This window comes from Lissotriton vulgaris, chromosome 7 (assembly GCF_964263255.1).
Source record: "Lissotriton vulgaris chromosome 7, aLisVul1.2, whole genome shotgun sequence".
Taxonomy (NCBI): Eukaryota; Metazoa; Chordata; class Amphibia; order Caudata; family Salamandridae; genus Lissotriton; species Lissotriton vulgaris.
The window spans coordinates 783,178,516-783,199,781 of NC_141695.1; the positions used below are offsets into that span (position 1 = coordinate 783,178,516).

Genomic DNA, 21,266 nt, shown 5'->3' on the forward strand with positions numbered 1-21,266 from the left:
GGCAAAAACATTAGTAATGCATATAGGTCCAAAAGGGGAGCCTTTTTGCCTTTGCCAATGCTGGTTAGTTTAAGGTGTTCCTGTGGACTGGATGGTGTCTCTAGCTCCAGAAAGGCCAGTCCAGGTTCCTGTCCCCATGAAGCTGAACTTTCACCAACGCCTAACCGGCTCCAGTTTGAACTGGTGACCCCTGCTGGAAGTTCCTGCCGTGTGTATTCTGTGTGAATTCTCTTGATATTTTCTGACTTGTAAAGGGCGCGCGGTGATGGCGTGACATGCAAATTAGACTTCCCCAGACTGACCTTGGCTGCAGGGACTCATGGCGCGTGGAGTTCTGGTTTTGGCACACGCCGTCGTCTGGATGTTTTTTGTTAGTAATGCTTTCCTTCCAGGGAAGGTGCTTTGCTTTTCCCACGGAAGCTACGAGGGCTCTGTAATGTTTCCCGCCCATTTCCCCTGTACTGAGCAGTGCCCAGTCCATCCAGACCAGCATTGCTCGCCTGAGGAACCCACTGCCCGTCGCTGAGGCACATCCTGGCCTTCAAAGATAACCGGGCCAGCCCCAGCCCTCTCTCACCTTGGCTCACCCCATGAGGCCAATCAATCACCACAGCGGGAAACGAGCTGCAACGCAGCAGGACTGAACTGCGTTTAGCATTCATGGTCCAACAGCTTCCGATGTTTTTCGTCAACTGAACTCAAACACGCGCCTAGCAAAGTCGCCGTCCTTTGTTTGGCCAGTTTGTTTAGAGTCAGTCCAGAAACTCACCGTCCGAGGAAAGAATAATTTAGTAAAAGTCGCCTTATTTATTTATTTATTTATAACACTTATAAAGCGCGCTAATACCAACCGGTGTCCTGGCGCTGAAGTGGTACCTTCCTAAAGTTTAGCCTTCAGAACTAAAGGGTGAAGAGCCAGGTTTTCAATTTTTTCTGAAAGCCAACAGGTTCCTATGTTGTTTAAGGGCTGAAGGAAAGGCATTCCACACCTTCACTTTTACTCCACATCGGATGTATGACATCACAACGCATGCTTTTACATCGCATGCTTTTACATCGCAAGTTTTACAACGCATGCCTTTACAACGCATAGTGTTGAGGGGTGCTGGATAGTGAATAGTTTAATTTTCTATTCCAACTCCAGTCCCCGTGGATAGTTGGGAAGGTGTTGATAGTAAATTAAATCTATTCCCTATCCTAGAGCACCCCCCAGCGCAATGCGCTGTAATGGTTTGCGTTGTAAAAGTTGCGAAGTAAAAGCACTGCGTGGTAAAAGTTGCGTTGTAAAGGATGTTTCCCCTCCGCATCCAGTGAAGTGGATCTTACAGTTTCTTATGCCTATTATGGCTTGCGCAACCAGCTCGTGGCCCGGAAAATAATGTGTTTCATGTATGCGGGGTGCAAAAAGTCCGAATATCTGTGTGTTTTTTGTTCTTGTTTTTTTTTTAATAATGTTGTGATCCTTGCACTGACACTCGTTGGGAACTAACTTTACAGCGATCATGGCGACGCAGCACAACGTTTAATTGCCAGAGAATGAGTTTAAATGATTTGTACCTTAACAGAAGCACAGCGATGGTGTGACAGCGCCCAAGGGCAACAAGAAAGTGTGGGGAAGAAGTGGGGAGGGGGATAAGTGGGCACGAGGCACATTGTGGGTCTTGCTTAGGCGCACTGCACCAGGGACTTCCAGACGCACTTTCAAGTGACAGGTGTTTAGTGGGGGCATTCAGGAGCCTGACACTACGTCAGTACCCACCCAGGGCGTAGGGGTCACAGCTCCACACGTTCAGCAGGTGAAGGCGGGGTTCCTCTCCCGGGGCTTTGCAGCGCGGTCCTTCCTGCCTCTCTCTGTCCTCTGCTTCTCTTCCCATCATGCCTCCTGTCTCTGACCCCTGCTGCTCTTCTCTTTCTGCCCTGCAGATGGCGCCCCTCTGAGTGAGCTCTCTTGGTCCTCCTCCTTGGCCGTGGTGGCGGTTTCCTTCTCTGGCCTCTTCACCTTTATCTTCCTCATGTTGGCCTGCCTGTGCTGCAAGAAGGGCGACGGCGGATTCAAGGTAAGACAGACCTGTGGAAAAGCACCCCCTCCCTGCCAGGGCCCATTGGGTTACAAGCAGAGCCACAGAAATAATGCGGCAGGGAAGGACCAAACTCTGCAGTAGGGTTGACTAAATTATAGGCCAAGAGATGGCAAATTAAGTGCCACCTTGTTTGGCAGTATTTTTTTCAATATTTTGTCCTTTTAACAACTGTAGATAGAAAAAAGATTCATAACACTGTGCAGAATGCATAGGCTTCTTAGAAAGAAAAAGTATACACATTCCCCAGTTCCTATTTATATGTTATTAACCAACAAGGACTATTTTTGCCTTAACTCGAAGCACAACCATCGCTTCTGTCCCCAAGAGTGAAATAGTGTGTTTTCTGAAAATAAACCTACACATGCACACCTGTAGAAATCAAAGGGAAACCTCTTTTATTCCTCGTGTCCCAGTTTTCCTTTGGATTTTTTTCAGTTTTGTGTTTAGTCTGTGTCCACACTTGGGCTTTAGAAGCACCACTTTCTTTTAAGAGGCCAATAGAACAGTGTTGTACATTACTAGGTACAATGTCAGCGTCTTCCTAGAAGGTGCTCTCACATCAAGGCATCAGACCTTAAAAAGAGAAGTCAGATGTTTGGGATCTTCCTGTTCTCCGAGCACCCTGTTGAAGTACCGGATGACGTGTCTCAGATGTAACATGACTTTGCACTTATAAAGAAGTACATTTAACCAGTGCGGAGATTGACATTTTTCATTATGAGACAGAAGTCCTGCCCAGTTTGTCGAGTGTTTCTGCCAGCGTTTTCCCTATTTAGTACATTTTCACACATAAATACGTGGACCACGAAGAGAGGAAAGCAGCTGCCTTCTGCAAATTGTTTACCTGTCCTTTGCACCAGGAGTGCCATGTTTCTGTTAGTAACTCTTGATCCGTTTAGATCAACAGCATTTTTGTTGACCTCTGCATATTATTCAGCATATGATGGAGCATACAGGAACTCTACTAAATACATGAATACACAGAAAATGCTGCAGCCACATTATTCCAGTGGCCCTGGTTATAACCTAGGAAGCCTTGAGCGTACAGTGCTGCGAAGCTCACTATAAGCACTTGAAATAGTGCATTATACATAACACACCACGCAGCAGAGCAGGTCGGGACTTTGAAGGGTGAAGCAGATTGGTGTTAAGTGCAGTGACCTCCGATATAGGGAAGCCTATATCTGCCGTAAGTTATCCTAGCACCAGCTTACACAGGCTTCAATGGCAGGCCTGTAGTCACAGTTTTTGTGGTCTCCCATGGGTGGCATAATACATGCTTTAGCCGATGGGAGACCCCTGGTGTACCTATGCCCTGTGTACCTCAGTACCATTATCTAGGGACTCACACGAGTACACCAGTAGAAAATCTGAGATGTACCCAAGTACTCACCATCAAATTTAGGAGAGAAAGCACAGAGACTGGGGTCCCGATTATCAGGATCACAGCCAGACTAGTCAGAAACAGCATAACACCAGGCAAAAAGTGGGGGTAACCCTGAAGACTGATCCTACAGTGGGAACAAAATGGGGAAGACAGGAGAAAGGGGCATAGGTGTTTTAAAGCACAGATGGAGTATGACATCAGTTCGGAACATGAGACTTAGGGAACAAAGATAAAGAGCAGTTCATGCATTGTAAATGCTTGCTTTTTCATTTCATTTCCATCTTTATTTCGATCAATTTTAGATCATAAAAGATATGCAAAACACACTCAGTTAAAACAGCAAGACGGTCAAGCCAAGATTACGCAACATTTAAAAGAATATTAGATTTACATAAAATCAGAACATTTCATTTATTGCCGCTCTTGCTCAAATTTTAAAAGTCGATTACGGATATGCCACAACGCAGTTAAGAATTTAGCCACCCCAAATACAATAATAGGTGAAAGGTCCGTTTTTAAAATCCTATAAGCTGGGAGGTATCTCGTGAAGCCCAATTTTTTGAGGAGAGGGACAAGCCAGTATTTCCTGGGTTTTCGATAGGCCTTACAGAAAAATATAATGTGCAGATCATCTTCCTGATGGTGCGAGCAAGACGGGCAATGCTCACTCAATGAAGTCTGGGCCCAATGTTTTGTAAATGCTCTTGTAGGAAGTGTGCCATATCGCCATTGTAAGAAGATTTTCCTTGTAAGGACCGGGGAAATGTCGTCTAGCACACACTCAAATACGTACACTTCCTTAAACTTGAGAAACAATTCTGTCAAGGACCCCCCCCATGGTTTTCTCAATGTAACAGTGAGCCTCATCTCGCGAAAATCTCTCACTATGAGTTTGCGTGAGGTCCTAGTGCAAGTGTTAGCTGGATCTAGCCATAACTCTTGTCTGCCTATTTTCTCACATGTTTGTTTGATGTAACTCAACCATGGAATTTGTCTTGATTTAGGTAGACAGAGGATCTCTTGGAGCTCACTTCTATAGCTCGCAAGTTCTGGTGTGCTCCAGATGCGGCGCCAGAAGATGATTGGTCTTAATCCCAATTCCTCCTCAATGGGTCTCAGACCTAAGTCGAGTCTCAGCGGGAGGAGAGGGGTACATACAGGTAGGGCCGCCATCTGCCTAATAAAATTATTTTCAGTTGTTTGTAGTTTTTGGCTAGGAGACTAACCCCACAATTCGCCTCCATATAAAACTGCCCCTCTGGCCTGCATTTTGTAAATTTCAAGGGCAGCACTAAAGGGTTTATAGGTCGATCTACTTATCATCCTAGAAATATATCCGGATAATTGGACCAATTTCATGTGGGCCTTTGCCCGATGCGTGTCCCACGTCATGTCCTGGTTGATAGTTACGCCAAGGTATTCGAAGGTAAAAACCCTCTCTAGTCTTGTTGAGCCAATAGTAGGGTTGGGGGCGTGTTAAGGGGGGGGTTGAGAATCATGAATTTGGTTTTTAACGCATTGATCTCAAGCCCCCGCTCCGCACAGAACGCTGAGAACCCGTCCAGGACTCTTTGTATACCCATTGGTGATTTGGACAGCAGCAGGGTGTCGTCCGCAAACATAATTGCTGGCACCCTGCTGCCGTTCAACTTAGGGGCATCAATGTCTTTGATCCTGGTCAGGTGGTCAATTACCCCGTTGACAAAGAGGCAGAACAGGGTCGGTGCAAGCACACAGCCCTGTCTCACCCCCCTGTCAAAGGAGAACCTGTCGGAGAGTGCCCCACTTCTACCACACCTGACTCGTGCAAAATTTCCCTGTTGTATGTAGCCTTATCAAAATAGTCAGGATGTCCACCGGAATACCCAACTCGAACAGTACAGTCCAAAGTCTATCTCTGGGTACTAGATCGAAGGCGGCTCGCAAGTCCACAAAGACCGTGTACATGCTGCCGCCCTCGAGTACCGCAGTCTTCCAATAGAGAAGGTTCAGGCGGAATATCTGATCCATAGTGGAAACCCTTCTTCTGAATCCCGCCTGATAGGGACTAAGAATGGAATTTTCCTCCATCCAGTTTTGGAGGCGATCTAATATCAACCTACCAAATAACTTCTGGGGAACATCGATGAGGCTAATAGGCCTGTAGTTGGCTGGGAGCAGAGGTGACCCCTTTTTGAATATGGGAACGATCTCTGCGCCCAGCCAAGTACTAGGAACCTCCATACCCCTAGGATAGCATTAAATATCACAACCAAGTATGGTGCCCATACATCAGGCTCGTGCTTGAATAGACCGCCCGGGAGGCCATCCAGTCCAGGCGCTTTGCCTTTTGCCAGCCCTGTGATGGCTGCACGGACTTCCGCCTCTGTGAAAGGTTCACCCTCGGTTACTGTATCAGTGATGAGTGGTGTATCGGCAGTAGCATCCTCTGGGGCCTTATATAACGAGTAAAAATGGTCCCGCCATGTCTTGGCTGAGATGTTGGGTTCGATTGCCGGAGCTAGCTCCTCGGACCCCGTATTAACTATACACCAGAATTTGCAGGAATCCCTAGTAACTAGTGTTCTTACGAGGTTTTCCCACTTTTCATGCTCCCATTCGCTTTTGGCATTAGTGATCAGATGTTTATAGTCCCTTCTTCTTGCCTGGACCACTGACCTATCTGCACCGTCCTTAATGAATGTCAGAAGGTCCAGTTTTGCTTTCCGGCAAGCCTGGTTATACCAGTTGGGTCGATCAAAATGCTGCCTCTTTCCTGAGGTAAAGAGAACCTCAGCCACAGACTCAATGAGGTTCTCGTGTGCCCTCCCTAGCTCCTTAGGTATATCCCGTGGCGTGGGGAGCTCCATTATCGTGCACACCTTGTCCAGAGTCGGTATAAGCCGGGAGTAGAGTTCACCGAGCTTCTCCGTATTAGAAGCCAACTTCTCCCACCTCACTCGCCGTCTGTTATTAGTCAGTGTGAGCCCTAGGGCAACGTCATCTGGTTTACCCCCTCTATCCTCCAGATCGCGAACCACATAAACCAGTTCTAGGGCGCTGTGATCGCTGTCTTCCCGAGATGTTACCCGGAAGTCAATGATATCCGGCCACATGGAGAGATGGACCATGATATAGTCCAGTCTGGACTCCCTGCCCTCTCTGTGGTAAGTGCATTTTGGAGGAATGTCTGAACCCACGCGTCCATTACATGCCGGGATGCCCCACCTCAGGGTAAGGGCTGGTAATTTGAAGGGCTAGAGGTGTCCAGGCTCTAGGTGGAGGGGCTACCGAAGGAGGTACTAACCATACAGCGTCCTCCTCCCGTGATAGACCGTCCAATAAGCCTGGGAGGGGCTCGAAGTGGCAGTTGAAATCGCCACCCACCAAAAATGGTATACCCTGTGGGATGTCATTTAGGAATGCCGAGAGTTGGTCAATGGTTTCTGACTCAGTTGTGATGGTTACTGGTCTAGAGTAGATGTTTACCAAGATCAGCTTGTTCTCATTTGGCTACTCCAGCAAGACCCCAAGGATGTCATTGGAGACTGAGGAGATGGGAGAAGCCTTGCATCCCAGGTCAACAGCTACCCAAGTTGCAAGGCCTCCGAAGGGCGACCCTTCCCTCCCCATTTCGCCGGGATCGAGAAGGAGGCGAAGCCTGTTCGAGTTACTGCTTCTCTGGACCAAGTTTCCTGAAATAGGCATATGTCCTTGCCCTGAATGAATGAACTCCAGTCAGGACAGATCAATTTAGTTCCCAGACCAGCCACATTCCAGGACAAGATGTTGAGTGAGGATGATCCAGAGTGCGAAATTAGCAAATCAGATGTGGGTGAAGCCCTTCTGCTAACCTGGGATAGCGCACTCAAGGACTGTTCCCGTACCTCCGTTCTAGAATCCCTTAAGTTAGGTGGGGGCCCCATGTTATTCAAGAAAGTATTATCTGCCTCATCACAGTGATTTATTTCCAGGGGACTAGCAGGAGTTCTAGTCAGGAGGACAATGTTTTCTTCAGTGTGAGTGCCCCTAATATCACCCACCTCCCCTCTCCTGCCCCAATAAAGTCAGTCCACCATGTCCAGACAACTGTATCTGTTGAATGTCAAAAAGTGACCTGGCTGGTGTAGTTGGTGTTGTCTGGGGTAGTGGAAATTGCTCCTAGCTCTATCGTCCCTACCTCTCCCTCTCCTAGAGATAGTGTGCCAACCCTCAGCTTCATATGGGTTATGCACTGGTGGATAGAAGAAGGAAAGGGGTAACGATTGAATAGATGTCCCCTGTTCAAGGTGTGGCCAACTACAGATATGGGAGACAGTCCTCGGATCTCTAAAATTAACTATAACACAGTCTCCTTCAATCGATTTATCTGTGTGGCTGTAAAGTTGAAACTACACAAATTGGATTTAAGGTGTAGTTTATTGAAGGAACACAGGAGCAAGGTAGGGTACAGCCTACACAGGACTTCTTCATCAGCAACTACCATAGTTGCTAGGGAGGGGAAACCAGGATACAGTGGAATACATACAAAAACATTCTAAAAGAATTAAAGGGCAACATAACACATCTTCCCCTTTTACAAATGGAAATGAGGAAAAAAAACAATTTAAGGAAACAAGACAATCAGCAAACAAAATCTTCTAACCATTTGGGTTTAGAGCAAATGCGTTTCCGGTTTACAATTACATCACTGCTACAAGGAAGTTCATTAACAGAAGTTGAATTGACATCATGATTCGGTGAAATAGAATCAGAGGTAGCAGTAACACTAGAGGACGGAACTGACCCATCTGAAATGGAAGGAGGGTCTACTACATCTGCAACAGGAGGAACATTACATACATTAGAGGAGGAAGGGTTTGGATTGGAGGATAGATTTTCAGAAACACTAAAACCACCATGATCCTCACAAGGAGTAGAATTAGGAGAGGAAGTACACGGCAGGTCAGGAGAATTAAAGTAGTCATTTGTTAGACAATTTTTACCTCTGTAGATGGCAATTCTTTTAAGATTCCACACTTTACCATTGCTAAGAAGGACGGCATTTCGAAGTATCTTCTTGACCATAAGAGGTTCAGAAAATTGGGAATCTCCTTTACGGACTTTCCAGGGTTTTTTAACCTTAACCCACATACCAACATTAACTTCTGCAGTGCTAGAGCAACATTTCTTATCAAAATTTCTCTTATACTCTAGGTGCTTATCAATAACATCAGTTCTAACTTTATTCATGCAAATGTCTAAACAAGATTTTTGGTGTAACCATTTGGGATTACATTTAGTTCTGGCAACACGACCTCTCATGATCTCAAAGGGAGACATTTTTAAAGCATCGTGAATATTGGTCCTATAGGACCAGACAGCTTTGAAGGCTGAGGTTTCCCATTCCTCACCATTTTGTACAGCTATTTGTATAGCATTTTTCAAGACTCTGTTGAACCTCTCGCAAAGTCCATTACCACTAGGGTTGTAAAGAGAGGTAGTCTTATGAACAATACCTACACGTTCAAAATAGGATTTAGTTAATTTGGACGTGAACTGAACACCATTATCACTAATGATTTGGTTGGGCAGGCCTTCTTCAATGAAAACTCTGTCAATAAAATTCAAAACAGAAGAAGAATCAACCTTGTCTACAATGGTGATATTGGGCCATCTAGAAAATACATCAATCATAGAGATTATGAATTTATGATCGTCTCCAATTGGTCCCATAATGTCTATGGCAACAGTATGCCAAGGACCCTCTGGAACAAAAGGTTCGCACATGTCGGGTTTGAGCGTGTTGAGAACTTTATCAGAATTGGCACAAGTGACGCATTCACGAACAATTCTTTCAGTAAGGACATCAATACCTGGCCACCAATACCATTGTTTAACATTTTGTTTAGTTTTCACAATACCACAATGATCTTTGTGACACAGGTCAATAATGCCTTTCCTTAAAGAAGAAGGGGGAATGGTTTTTTCACCTCTAAAAATTGTATCATCACAGACAGTTCATTTCTAACCTCCCAATAGGGTTTAAGATCGGACGATAAATCTTTCTTATCTGTCCAACCTTCACGAATGAAGGTGATAATAGAAATTAAAATATTATCTTTGAGATAATCATCCTTCCACAACTTTTTATCTAAACAAAAAGGATTACTATCAAGAATATAAGCAACGTGAAAGGAATCCCACTCATTCACCTCACATTCTTGTAAATCAGTAGGCATTCGGGAGAGAAAGTCAGCAATAACGTTGCTTTTACCAGGTAGATATTCAATCTTAACAATAAAATCTTGTAGCCGCATGGACATTCTAGCAATTCTAGCAGTAGCATTGTAAAGGCCTTCAGTAGAAAGGAGTTTAGTGAGAGGTTTATGGTCTGATCGCACAATACACTCCCTTTCCCAAACAAAACTGCGAAAGTGCTCAAGAGCCCATACTACAGCTAGAGTTTCCTTCTCAATAACTGAGAATTTACTCTCCGGAACAGAAAGTGCTCTTGACGCAAATGCTACAATGCGTTCTTTACCTAAGCTGTCAATTTGAGATAAAACACTTCCCAAGCCCTTATTACTAGCATCAACTGTGACTACGGAACTTAGATCTAAATCAAAAGGGCATAACACAGGAGCATTGATGATGTCCAATTTGATACTGTTAAACTCATCTTCACAAAAGGGAGACCATTCAAATTTAACTTTGCTTTTAAGGAGTTGTCTAATACTGAATACTTTGGATGAGAAATTTTTAACAAATTTAGAATAAAATTCTACCATTCCTAGAAATGATCTTACATCATCTCTACTGGCGGGAGGAGGAGCATCTTTTATAGCATCAACTAATTTAGCCTTGGTTGAAACACCATCACAACACAACACGTGTCCAAGATAAGTCACAGATTTGACTGCAAAATGGCATTTAGAATATTCAATGGTTAGACCCTTATTCTCAAGAATGCTTAGAACTTCTTCTAGGATGGTATTATGTTCATCTTTATCTTTGCCGTACACTAGAATATCGTCCTGAAAGAATTTCACTTTAGGATGTTTCCCAAAAAGTTGGTGCATAATGCGCTGGAAAATGGCAGCGGCAGACGCTAAACCAAATGGCATGCGTTTAAATTGGAAACACCCCATGGGAGTGATGAACGCAGTAAGTTGTCTACTCTCAGTGTCTAGGGAAATCTGATGGTATGCGGAGGATAAATCTATTGTGGAAAAATACATAGCACCATTAACTAGAGATAGCATTTCATTAATTTTGGGTAATGGGAATTTGTCAACGACAATATTCTCATTTAAGTGGCGGAGGTCCACGCAAAGACGGATTTTGCCATTGGCACGCCTTGCGATAACTACTGGAGAAATCCAATTAGAGGACTCAATTGGTTCAACAATGTCTTCTTTGACAAGTTTTTCTAATTCTTTTTCAACATCACCCCGAACCAGAATGGGAATATTTCTGGCTTTGAAGATTTTAGGGTTAGCATTATCTTTGAGAACAATGTGGTGAGAAAAACCTTGAAAATTTCCTATTTTACCACTAAAAACTTTAGGAAATTTTTTAAGCATGGAATCACCAATCTCAGTTCCCTCATTGATAACTAAAACAGGATCTGGACTGTTAGGGTTTAAAACGATGTCTAAATCCCACTGATCTCTCCATCCAAGGACAGAAGGCCCGACCTTGGCAACATATAATTTACAAACAGCTTCTCTTCCTTTGAACTTGAAATTTAGAGGTTTGTAACCAATTACATCAATCTTACCACCGGAAAATCCTTCAGCAGAGATGTCAGGAGAATAAAGTTCATTCCCTAAATAACGAACAAATTTAGAATTCCAAACATTTTCATTGATGATGGAATATGGAGAACCAGAGTCAGCATATATGTCAATAGGAACTCCACCAATAAGCATGTTACAAATAGGTTTCTTGAGAACATTCCTTTTCCCTGAATCATTAACATTAAAAATGTAAACTTTCTCAAGAGGTTTAGGTATGCAGATTTCATTCATAGAACAAGGTGTGATACTCTTCACACAGTCATCATCAACATAACAATGCATAACTTTGTTACTTAAAACTTCTTCATCATCAGAAGATGAATCATAAACAATTTTAACTTTTTTGCTTTTCAGTCTATTGCAAGCCCTGGAATAATGCCCAATTAAACTGCAATTTGAAAATTTTTCCTTCAATGCTGGACAAAGCTTGTAATTAGCTAAGTGCGAACTGCTACCACAACGAAAGCATTTTAAATTATCACTCTTTTTAAATTCAGTAGGTTTGTTTTTATATTGAAGCTTTTGCTTATAGTTGGATTTTCCCTGAACCTTTGAAACAGTTTGGTCGCTAGTAGTTTTAGCATCAGAAATAGCTTTTTCTTCATTTTTAATTGCTTTAGCGCTTCAACCAGAAAGTTCTGCCTTCCTGACAATGGCCAATATATCTTTGAGATCTGAATCTCCGTTTATCCACAGTCTATCTTGAATGGAAGGATCCGAAGCATGCATAACTACTTGGTCTCTAATAAACTGCTCTTGTAGATGATCGAATTTACAATCTTCAGCTATTTTTTTAAGTTCAGCAATGTAAACGTCAATGTTTTCTCCAGGTTTTTGTTTCCTATGGAAAAACTTGTAACGAGTAATAAAGCCAAGTCGCCAAAATTGTAACGTTGAAACTACACAAATTGGATTTAAGGTGTAGTTTATTGAAGGAACACAGGAGCAAGGTAGGGTACAGCCTACACAGGACTTCTTCATCAGCAACTACCATAGTTGCTAGGGAGGGGAAACCAGGATACAGTGGAATACATACAAAAACATTCTAAAAGAATTAAAGGGCAACATAACAGTGGCCCAACCATGGAACTCTCCTGACCGTGAGCACCTCGCTAGTGATTCCATATGGCAAAGGTCTATTCATAGAAAGCCAATTGGTGACCTTGTTCTTGAGAGCGGATGCTGATTCTTTCGAATCTGGCCTCAGCTCTGGAACACCAGCCAAAATGACTGTGTAGGGACTAACCTCTGGCGGCAAATTCACAGGCCTAATTCTTTTAGTGGTGGCATTGGAATCTTGTTTAGGGGCAACTTCAATAAGTGGGCGATTGGGCTTTAGGTTACCATCAGTCACCTGAGCTGTAGCAATGTGTGCTGACTGAACTAATGTTTGCAGGGCATGATCAATGGCTGGAGTAGTGACAATGTTTGCTAGTGGAGTAGGTATTTGTGCTGTTCCTGGAGCTAACACATATTCATCATTCGGGGGCTTGGATGTAACCTTCTTGGTCCTGGGCTCAGTCCCACTTTTAGCTATAGTATTATTTATCTTGCTGGTATCAGCAAGTTGTAAGGTTGTTTGTTCAATGGACGCCTACCTTCAATCTTTGATAGATGTTTGACTAAGGGGCTTAAGAGTGTCTTGAGGAGCTAAAATCCAGTCATGTACTTCTAAGGTTACAAACGGGGGTGGAATTGCCACACTTGGTGTCTGCGATAGCGGTGAGACAATAATAGCGGGTGGGGCTTTATCAGTTAGAGTGGGCCCTTTTTTTACTTTGTCCCGCTTTACTACCCTCTGAGATTTCGTTGTGTCTAGGGATTTTTGCTTTGCGCCTTCGACTATTTTGTGCCCCTCTTTTCCTTTTTGGTACAGCACCTTCCCTTTCCTCCTGCGTAAAGCAGTCTGTGGTTTCAGTGATCGCATCTATGTTAGATGTAGTATTAATGGGAGAGGGAGGGATCTGCTGTACTTGAGTATGTGGTATCAGTAGGGATAGGAGACTAAGATCATCCGGAACACTTGTTTCATAATCAGTGTTGTACACGGTAGAATTGTTTAAATTAGATAAGGCTAGTTCCCCTCCCGATACGTTTTCCCCATTTTCTGGAACAACAAAACAAAGTCTATTTTCCGGGGTCTTTGCAAGCGCTAAGGGCCCTATAGAAGATCTTCGAACCCATTCTATCTCCTGTGATATGCGCCTTTCCAGTAATGTAATTTCGTCGATCAGGAGAGACCCAGCTTTGACGAAATAATTGTCTATAGTACCTTTTGCTGCTCCGGCAGCCAGCGAGCTCTTACTCCTGGTTTCCCTAGTCGCCATAGTTCGTTATCGGAGCAGTGTGAAAGGTGCAAAAAACAATGGCAGAAGCAAAGGGGGTGGCCCAGTCCCGGTCTCGACCGTTCTCGAACGACCTCAAACGGCCCGCCCTTTGCCCGGGCTTAGCCCCGCGCGCGTCCCGCGATGCGCAATGGAAACTCATTTAAGTGCAGAGGAGGAGGCGGAGCACGCCCGGGAAGAGGCACCAGCTATGGATGGTTGGTGGAATGCTGGTCCTCGCAGTGCCGGGCGCCCACTGTAGTTCCTCGCAGTCCGGTAACTCCACGGACTCACAGCCTCCCAGTGGTCTCAGTAAGGGAACCAGCACACGATGTATGTCAGCGCCAGTAAGGGAAAACGCTAAGGTCCAAATTCCTGCTGCGAGCTTGCTTTTATTTTTTTCCAGATTTCTCATGATTTCCTTCATATTTAAACTTCATGTCTCTTTAAATTTCAAGTCCACTATGTGAAAGCCCAATTCCTTGTCAGTCTGTGTTCTCAAAATTGTTGTTATGTGATTACTGTTCATGGCCAATGTACTGTGGTCACCATTGATGGTGAGAGCACCAGTGCATATCTTTAGCAGTCGATGCACTGTGAAGGTCTTTTGAGGGGTGGTGCACTGTGATCACCATAGGTGGCTGGTGCTCATTTGTCTTCCTCTCACTAATCTGCTGAACTTCATCTCTCAGCCATCGTTCAACCCAAACCTATAAACTACCATTACTATTGAGTAAATGCCTGAGGACTGAATTACCTCTTCCACTTTCTAAACTACTCTGTCCTTACAACCTCCATTCTGTAAATATATAATTTACTTTTGTGTTGATAGTCATTCATCTAGTCTCACTCACCAACCATCTATACTCGCAGCCATCTTTATAGCGTCCATCCCAACCAAAAGCTACATTTCATGCTATGTTTGGTCTCTATGAGTAAGGATATTCAAATCACCTGCTACTACCGTGTGAATATGTGTGCACAGTGATCAGCAACAGTGGTCCGTGCACTTCAGTCACCATTAATGGTCGATCTGCTGGAATCCCTATTAACAGTCTGTGTACTCTGACAGCATTGGTGGTCCGTGCACTGTGATCTCCATTTACAAGTTGTGCACTATGCTAGGCAAGTTCTAGTTCCGGGGTAAGTTTAGGGCGACAACTCAATCCTCGTATTAAACAGTAAAGTGTTATTGTTGTTCTAGGAGCCTTTGTAACCAGGTACAACTGCAAGCTCACTGAATTACTAACTTTGGCTTTCAGGGGGTAGCGAGACTGAATAGTAAAGGCTTACTTTTTTAGGTTGCTGTGGAGTAGAATGGCAAGACCAGGTAGCACAGATAATACTTCAAATGCAGAGTAACCCCAGGAATAATCACTACTCTTAAGTACTACTTTTACTCTGTAACTTGTTCTTTGGTCTGTGTGTATTCACAACAAGGACACAGTTATAAATACAAACTAACTCTACAGCCAAAGCACTCAGTCCGAACTCATTTGTCACAGTCACACAGTTAGACAACTAAATAGCTCTCAGAAGGACGGGTTGTGGGTCGCACAACATCTATCATAGGTTGCTTTCTGTGACCATACAGCCCTGCCCCAATCTGATCAGGCAGCAGACACTCTTGTGTTTCCACACCAGCTCCTCCAGGGCATTGATAGCATCCAGATACAACAGTAGCAGGGCTTTATCTGCAGACCTGGGGGAATAGTTTCACGTTCTTTACCAGAGTGAGAGCACATATCAGGCTGACTTGGTTTTCTGGGCTTTTTGGATGAGGTTGGCGTCCATGGTCAATCCAAGCAACAAGGAATTGGGTGAAAGTTGAGCTTCATGTGTTTAAGTTAGGTCTGGACTACTGGTTTCTTGTTCAATAGTCTAATTTTGGTTTGGAGAGATATGTGTTGAGCTTGTGCTGGACATCCAGGTCTGAATGAGGTGCAGACAGTACCCACTACTCACCCGTGAGGGGAGGGTCCCAAGGCGCTGGGAGAGGGGGTTCGGGCAGCTACGAGGTCATCCAAAGAGCCAGATATTTAGGTCCTTTCTGAAGGTTTACAGTGTGGGTCTTTGTCTGATGCTTAGGGGGAGTTTGTTCTAGGTCTTGGCCGCAATGTAGGAGGAGGATCTGCCTCTCGTTCTGGCTCTGAGAATGCAGGGGATTTCGGCCGGAGCAAGGTCGGTGGAGCGAAGGTTTCTCTTGGGGGCGTGGAAGGAGATTCTTTTGTTGAGGTAATGGGGTCTGGTGTTGTGGAGGGCTTTGTAGGCATGTGTGAACAGCTTGAAGGTCACTCTTTTATTCGACGGTGAGCCAGTGAAGTTCTCTGAAATGCTGGGTGATGTAGTCGTGGGATGCTAAGGACGAGCCTGGCTGCGGCGTTCTGGAAGTCTGGAGTTTGTGAAGGAGTGATTTGTTGATTCCCGCATAGAGAGCGTTTCTGTAGTACAGCCTGCTGGTGATGCGTGTGTAGGTGATGGTCTTTCTGGATTCGGTGGATCCATTTGAAGGTCTAGCGGAGTATGCGGAGGGTGTTGTAGCATTTGAAGTATACATCGTTGATCTCCCGGTTCATGGTGAGAGTGGAGTTGAGTATGATGCTGAGGCTATGGACGTGGTCCGTGGGGGTGAGGGGGTTTCTGAGGATCGGGGACCACCAGGTGTCGTCCCACGCGGTGGGGGTGGGTCTGAGGATGAGGACTTCGATTTTCTCTGAGTTGCGCTTCAGGCAGTTGCTGCTCATCCAGTATGCAATGTCCTTCATTCCTTCCTGGAAACTGTGTCTGGTGAAGTTGGGTTCCTTGGTGGGGAAGAGGATGAGCTAGGTGTCATCTACGTAGGGTACTATGCTGAGTCCATGTTTTCTGACAATTGTTGTGAGGGGGTCATGTAGATATTGAAGAGCGTGGGGCTGAGGGAGGGTCCTTGGTGTACTCCGCATCTGATCTCTGTGGGTTCAGAGCGGAAGGGCAGGAGTCTTATTCTTTGTGTTCTGCCTGAGAGAAAAGAGCATATCCAGTCTAAGGCAGTTCCTGTATGCCGGCGTCATGGAGTCTGGCAGCTAGTGTGCGGTGGGAGATGGTGTGGAAGGCTTCTGGGAAGTCTAGTAGGATGAGGGCTGCAGTCTAGCCTTGATCGAGGAGTGCGCGGATGTCGTCCATGGCGGTTAGGAGGGCGGTTTCAGTGCTATGGTTGCTGCAGAATCCGGATTGAGATGAGTCGAGGATGTTGTTGGTTTCTGTGAAGTGCATTAGCTGGGTGTTTACGGTTTTCTTGGGGACTTTGGCGGCGAAGGGGAGGAGAGAGAAGGGCCTGTAGTTCTTGAGGTCCGTCGGGCCTGTGGAGGGCTTCTTGAGGAAGGGTTGAACTTCGGCACGTTTCCAGTCATCGGGGAACATGCCTGTTTCGAGGGTGCAGTTGATTGTCCCTCGTAGTTCTGGTACGATGGCAGAGGCGGCTCTGTGGAAGATGTGAGTTGGGCAGGAGTCGGTGGGTGCTCAGGAGTGGATGTTCCTCATAGTTTTTGCGGTGTCTTCTGTGGTGACAGGAATCGAGGTGAGGAGGATCGGCTGGGTGGCATTGCTGGTGGGAGGTGTTGGTTCGGTGCCTTGGTCTTGGTTGAAGTTGTTGTAGAGTGTCCTGATCTTGTGGTGGAAGAAGGAGCTGAGTTTGTTTCAGAGTTCGTGGGAGGGAGGGACATAGAAGGTTCCGCTGTGGGGTCTGGTGAATTCTTGCATGATGGTGTTGTGGAAGTTGGAGAGGATTCTGTCCTGAATTAAGTTTCTGTTCGTAGATCTGATGAGTTGGTGGTGTGCCGTCATGGCGGCCCTGTAGGCGGTACGTGCTTCCGGGGTTTTGCTGTTCCTCCATGCCTTCTCCAGTCATTGGCACAGGCGTTTGGATTCTTGGAGGTCTGTGGTGAACCAGGTGGCTTTCAGTTGTGTCGTCTGTTGGAGTTCCGGAGGGGGGCAAGCTTGTTGGCGCAAACAGCTATCCAGAGCTGCAGAGTTGGCATCGGTCGTGGTGGGGGAAGGGGTGCGGCTGAGGGCAGAGGTGAGGTGCTCTTTGGTAATCGTGCTCCAGTTTCTTTGTGGAAGGCGTGGCATTGGCTTGTGTGCGGTGAGTTTCGAGAAGGAGAAGTGAATGCAGTAGTGGTCCATCCAAAGAGTTTGCATGGTGTGACTGAAGATGGGGTCATGGGTATGTCCTGCCGTATGTGTGTGGGTGGTGACGAGTTGTTTCAGTCTGATGTTGGTGAAGCTCTCTAGGAGGGCGATGGAGTTGGGGTTGCTCAGATTGTCAAGGTGGAAATTCAGGTCTCCGAGCTGTACGTTGTCTGTGGAGGCGAGGGCATGGGGTGCGATGTAGTCTGCGATGGTGTTGGTGAACGGGGAGCAGGGTCCGGGAGGTCTGTAGGTGAGAGTGCCGCGTAGAGTTGTTCTGGGGTTGGGCTGGATCTGGGAATGTATGTGTTCAATGGGGGGGGGGGAAGTCTGTGTACTGTGACCACCATTGATGGTTAGTCATTACGTTTTATGGGCACTGAACTCCGATTCCTATTGGTTGCTGTATCACAGCTTCTACCACAAATGGCCATGCGGTGTCTTGAAAGGTGAACTGGGAGGAGTGTTCTTGGACGAGGACCTTCCACAGGCAGGGGTGCTGCACGGGCTCGGTATGTTCTGTTTCTGGTATTTCAGTGTGGGAGTCTTGGAATCTGAGCTGGAAGATCGAGCACGGCTTTTTGAGAAAGGGTCCGGGTGGACATCATGCGTTCATTAAATGAGCAGCGCACTTTAAAGAAGATGGTCGGGTATCCGAGCGAACAGGCGTCAGAATGTGACAATATCCCCGCCATCTCAGCATCACCCTTCAGCGGAAGAATTGTATGGCCGGAGGCATTGTTCAAACTGACATTTTTCCTTCTGTCCAGTCTGGTTTTGAAGTGTGTTTTCTAAATGTTATATTTTGGGTGCTTGTGCTTTGACTAGTTACCTTGGCCACGGGTACAGGAACAAAGCCACAGCCACCGGAACCTTCTCGGGAATCATCTCAAAATGCGGCCGTATCATCCATCACAGACAAGCCTGGCTCTATCCCTTCCCCTCTCCAAGCGCTGACTGCAGGATCCCTTCCAAACCAAACACCTAGGTATGAAAAGGCCTCCAACCAGCTCCCTTTTGCGCTCCTTTTAAAACCCCGGATCTAAAATACCTGGTACACAGCCTTTGTGAATAACCTTGAACTTCAGAGCTATTTTGTTGGGAATATATGTATGTACATATCAGTTGTACCTTTTCCGACAAAGTGTGCGTGCTTATACGCTATTACTTCTTCTGTCTGCTATGAGAATGTTTGTTTTTCACCCTGTACTCCTGGCCGTCAGTGCTGTTCAGCACCCTGCTTCCTTTTCCTGGCCTGGTCAATTCTTTATAAAACCGTAAATAATAAAATATAAAATAAAACAAAAATACTGTTGTTGGCCTGTAAATGGATACAGCCTGCATTCAATGGGTTATCGCAGCGCCCAGTTAGTCAGGAGGGTGAAACAAGGCCTCTGTTATTCGATAAAGTGGAAGAACGCCCGCGGTGATCTGTCAAAAAACAATGGTGGCGTTTGTCAATTGTCGATAGTCTGTGGGCGAAACAAATGCCCATGTTAACCTATGGGTGAAAGTAATTCTGCGATAGATCGTGGTACCTCTCTGTTAAACCCATCATGTTCCCTCCATCTTGGAGATGGATTTATTCAGGAGGGTCCTAAATACACCTGCCATGTTGCAAAATGTGCATTGAAAACGAAAGTCTTGCAAATGAATTAGGAAGGGCATCCTCGAGCAATAATTACATGGAATGGAATAAAATTCTGAGTAGAAGATGGAAAAGCTGCTAAAGAGGGGGCGGGGCATAGGTTTATAAGCTTTTCTAGGGATGGGCAAGTCAGCAAATTAACTGAGGGCAGCTAAGCTAGGAGTTAGCATAGACTCTAGGAGCCATAGCACTAACCGAGCCCTCAAAATATTTTGTATGTAAATTGTTCCACATGTCTTGTAAAACGATGATAAAAACTCGTTAAAACATTTTAGCAAGTGTATTCCTCGAAGAAGTGGATGTGTTTCACTTTAGTGCATTGGATTATTCATTAGATAAGTGGTCCTTAACATTATTGACTTCTGTGGATCCCCACTTAATCATTATTGGAACCGGGGACCCCCCAAAGGTATTATTATTGGCGTCCTGGGACCACCAATGAGTCACTACTGGAAGCCTGGGACCCCTGCTTTAGCTTTTTAATAACTTGAACTGCAAAACAATACACACAAAAATAAAACAAGCAATCATTCATCAAACAAATACTCAAATGTTGACATTCACGGACAAATATTCAGAAAATCACTTTTTAAATTTTAATAGGAAGGTTGAGGCTTGTCTATATTCAATTGAGGCCAGTCATCAACCATACCATATTCTTGCACTGCTTTCACAAACGAATCTTAACATGCTAACTTAATATTTAGCCTCTAATTTCAAATTTCTTTACATTTCGAGAACATTTTAAAACTTTCAATTTTGCTTCTTCGTTTATATCCAATTTATTAATCTGCTAATATTATTTAAATTTCTAAGTAGGCGTGGAACCCTTGGCCTTGTGGACCCAAGGAGTTCATGGACCACATAAACAACCACTTCATTATAGCATTTCACTGCATTGAGAGCCATTTAATAGATGGGATATTTGCTAAGTATAAACATGGAAACATTTGTGAAGTACCTCAGGCCCTGACAAGGATGCAAGTCAGTTGCTTAGTGGTCATTTGCCCTCCAGATAGGACCTTTATAGTTATTATACATTTAGCAACATTATAGCATATGAAGGCATTTACACAATAGGTTTTGTATGGTGTGTATCCTGAGCTAAATTCTCTGAAACACTCTCAAATGTGATTATGAAAAGAAAAGGAGGCTTAGTCCCAATAAATCATTGCCTAGGATCACACAATTTGATCTAGTAGCAAATAGATGGTTATCTCCTCCTTTCCCAAATTGGACAACAAAGCTCAGTGATTTGTGTTTAATTTTCGAGGAGCTAAACCAATGCACTATATTAAAGAAATACAGCTTTCTGATAGAGACTTTCTAACCACAGATTACTCACCTTTTGAAAATCTCCCAGGCGTCAGACTTTATCCGGATACTTCTGCCTGCTTCAGTTCCTCACTGACGCCGTTCCACTCCAAACAAGCTTTTGCATTGCAATAGGTCTCACAGTTACACAAGTTTAAGCTATTGGTATTGTAAATGACAATGCCTTTTATTTATGTTTTTAAAACGACATAAAAAATAAAAGGCATTGGTATTTTCAACGCCAATAGCTCAAACGTGCGTAAATGCGAGACCTATTGCATTGCAAATGCTTGTTAGATCATGGGTTCAACATCAGCCAATTCCTCTTCACCCACCAATGGCTCACATTTCTCTGTTCTCTTTTACCACAGCTATGTTTGTTTGTAGCTGCTTGTTCATCATAACCTACTAATACATTTTAGTTTACGCTTGAGCCCCCTGCAGGCACACTAAATGCTAAATCTCTTGGAAATAGATAAGACCGGCTCTAAAAGTTGACTAATACGTTACGATTAACTGGATATGGGTCTTCCCTTCTAGGCCCCTAAAACTTTACTGAATTTCTCAGTGATCATTGTGCGTGAGTGG

At 44.8% G+C, this 21,266-nt stretch overlaps 1 protein-coding gene across 3 annotated transcripts in view; it reads left to right on the forward strand.

Annotated features, from left to right (window-relative positions):
* The window catches only part of LMTK1 (lemur tail kinase 1), a 419,869-nt gene that overhangs the window by 219,357 nt on the left and 179,246 nt on the right, over positions 1–21,266 (forward strand). For all 3 annotated transcript variants that reach the window (XM_086931028.1, XM_086931031.1, XM_086931029.1), the window contains exon 2: positions 1,924–2,057. In XM_086931028.1, the coding sequence (XP_086787154.1) occupies positions 1,924–2,057 (134 nt within the window). The remainder of the gene's footprint in view (positions 1–1,923; positions 2,058–21,266) is intronic.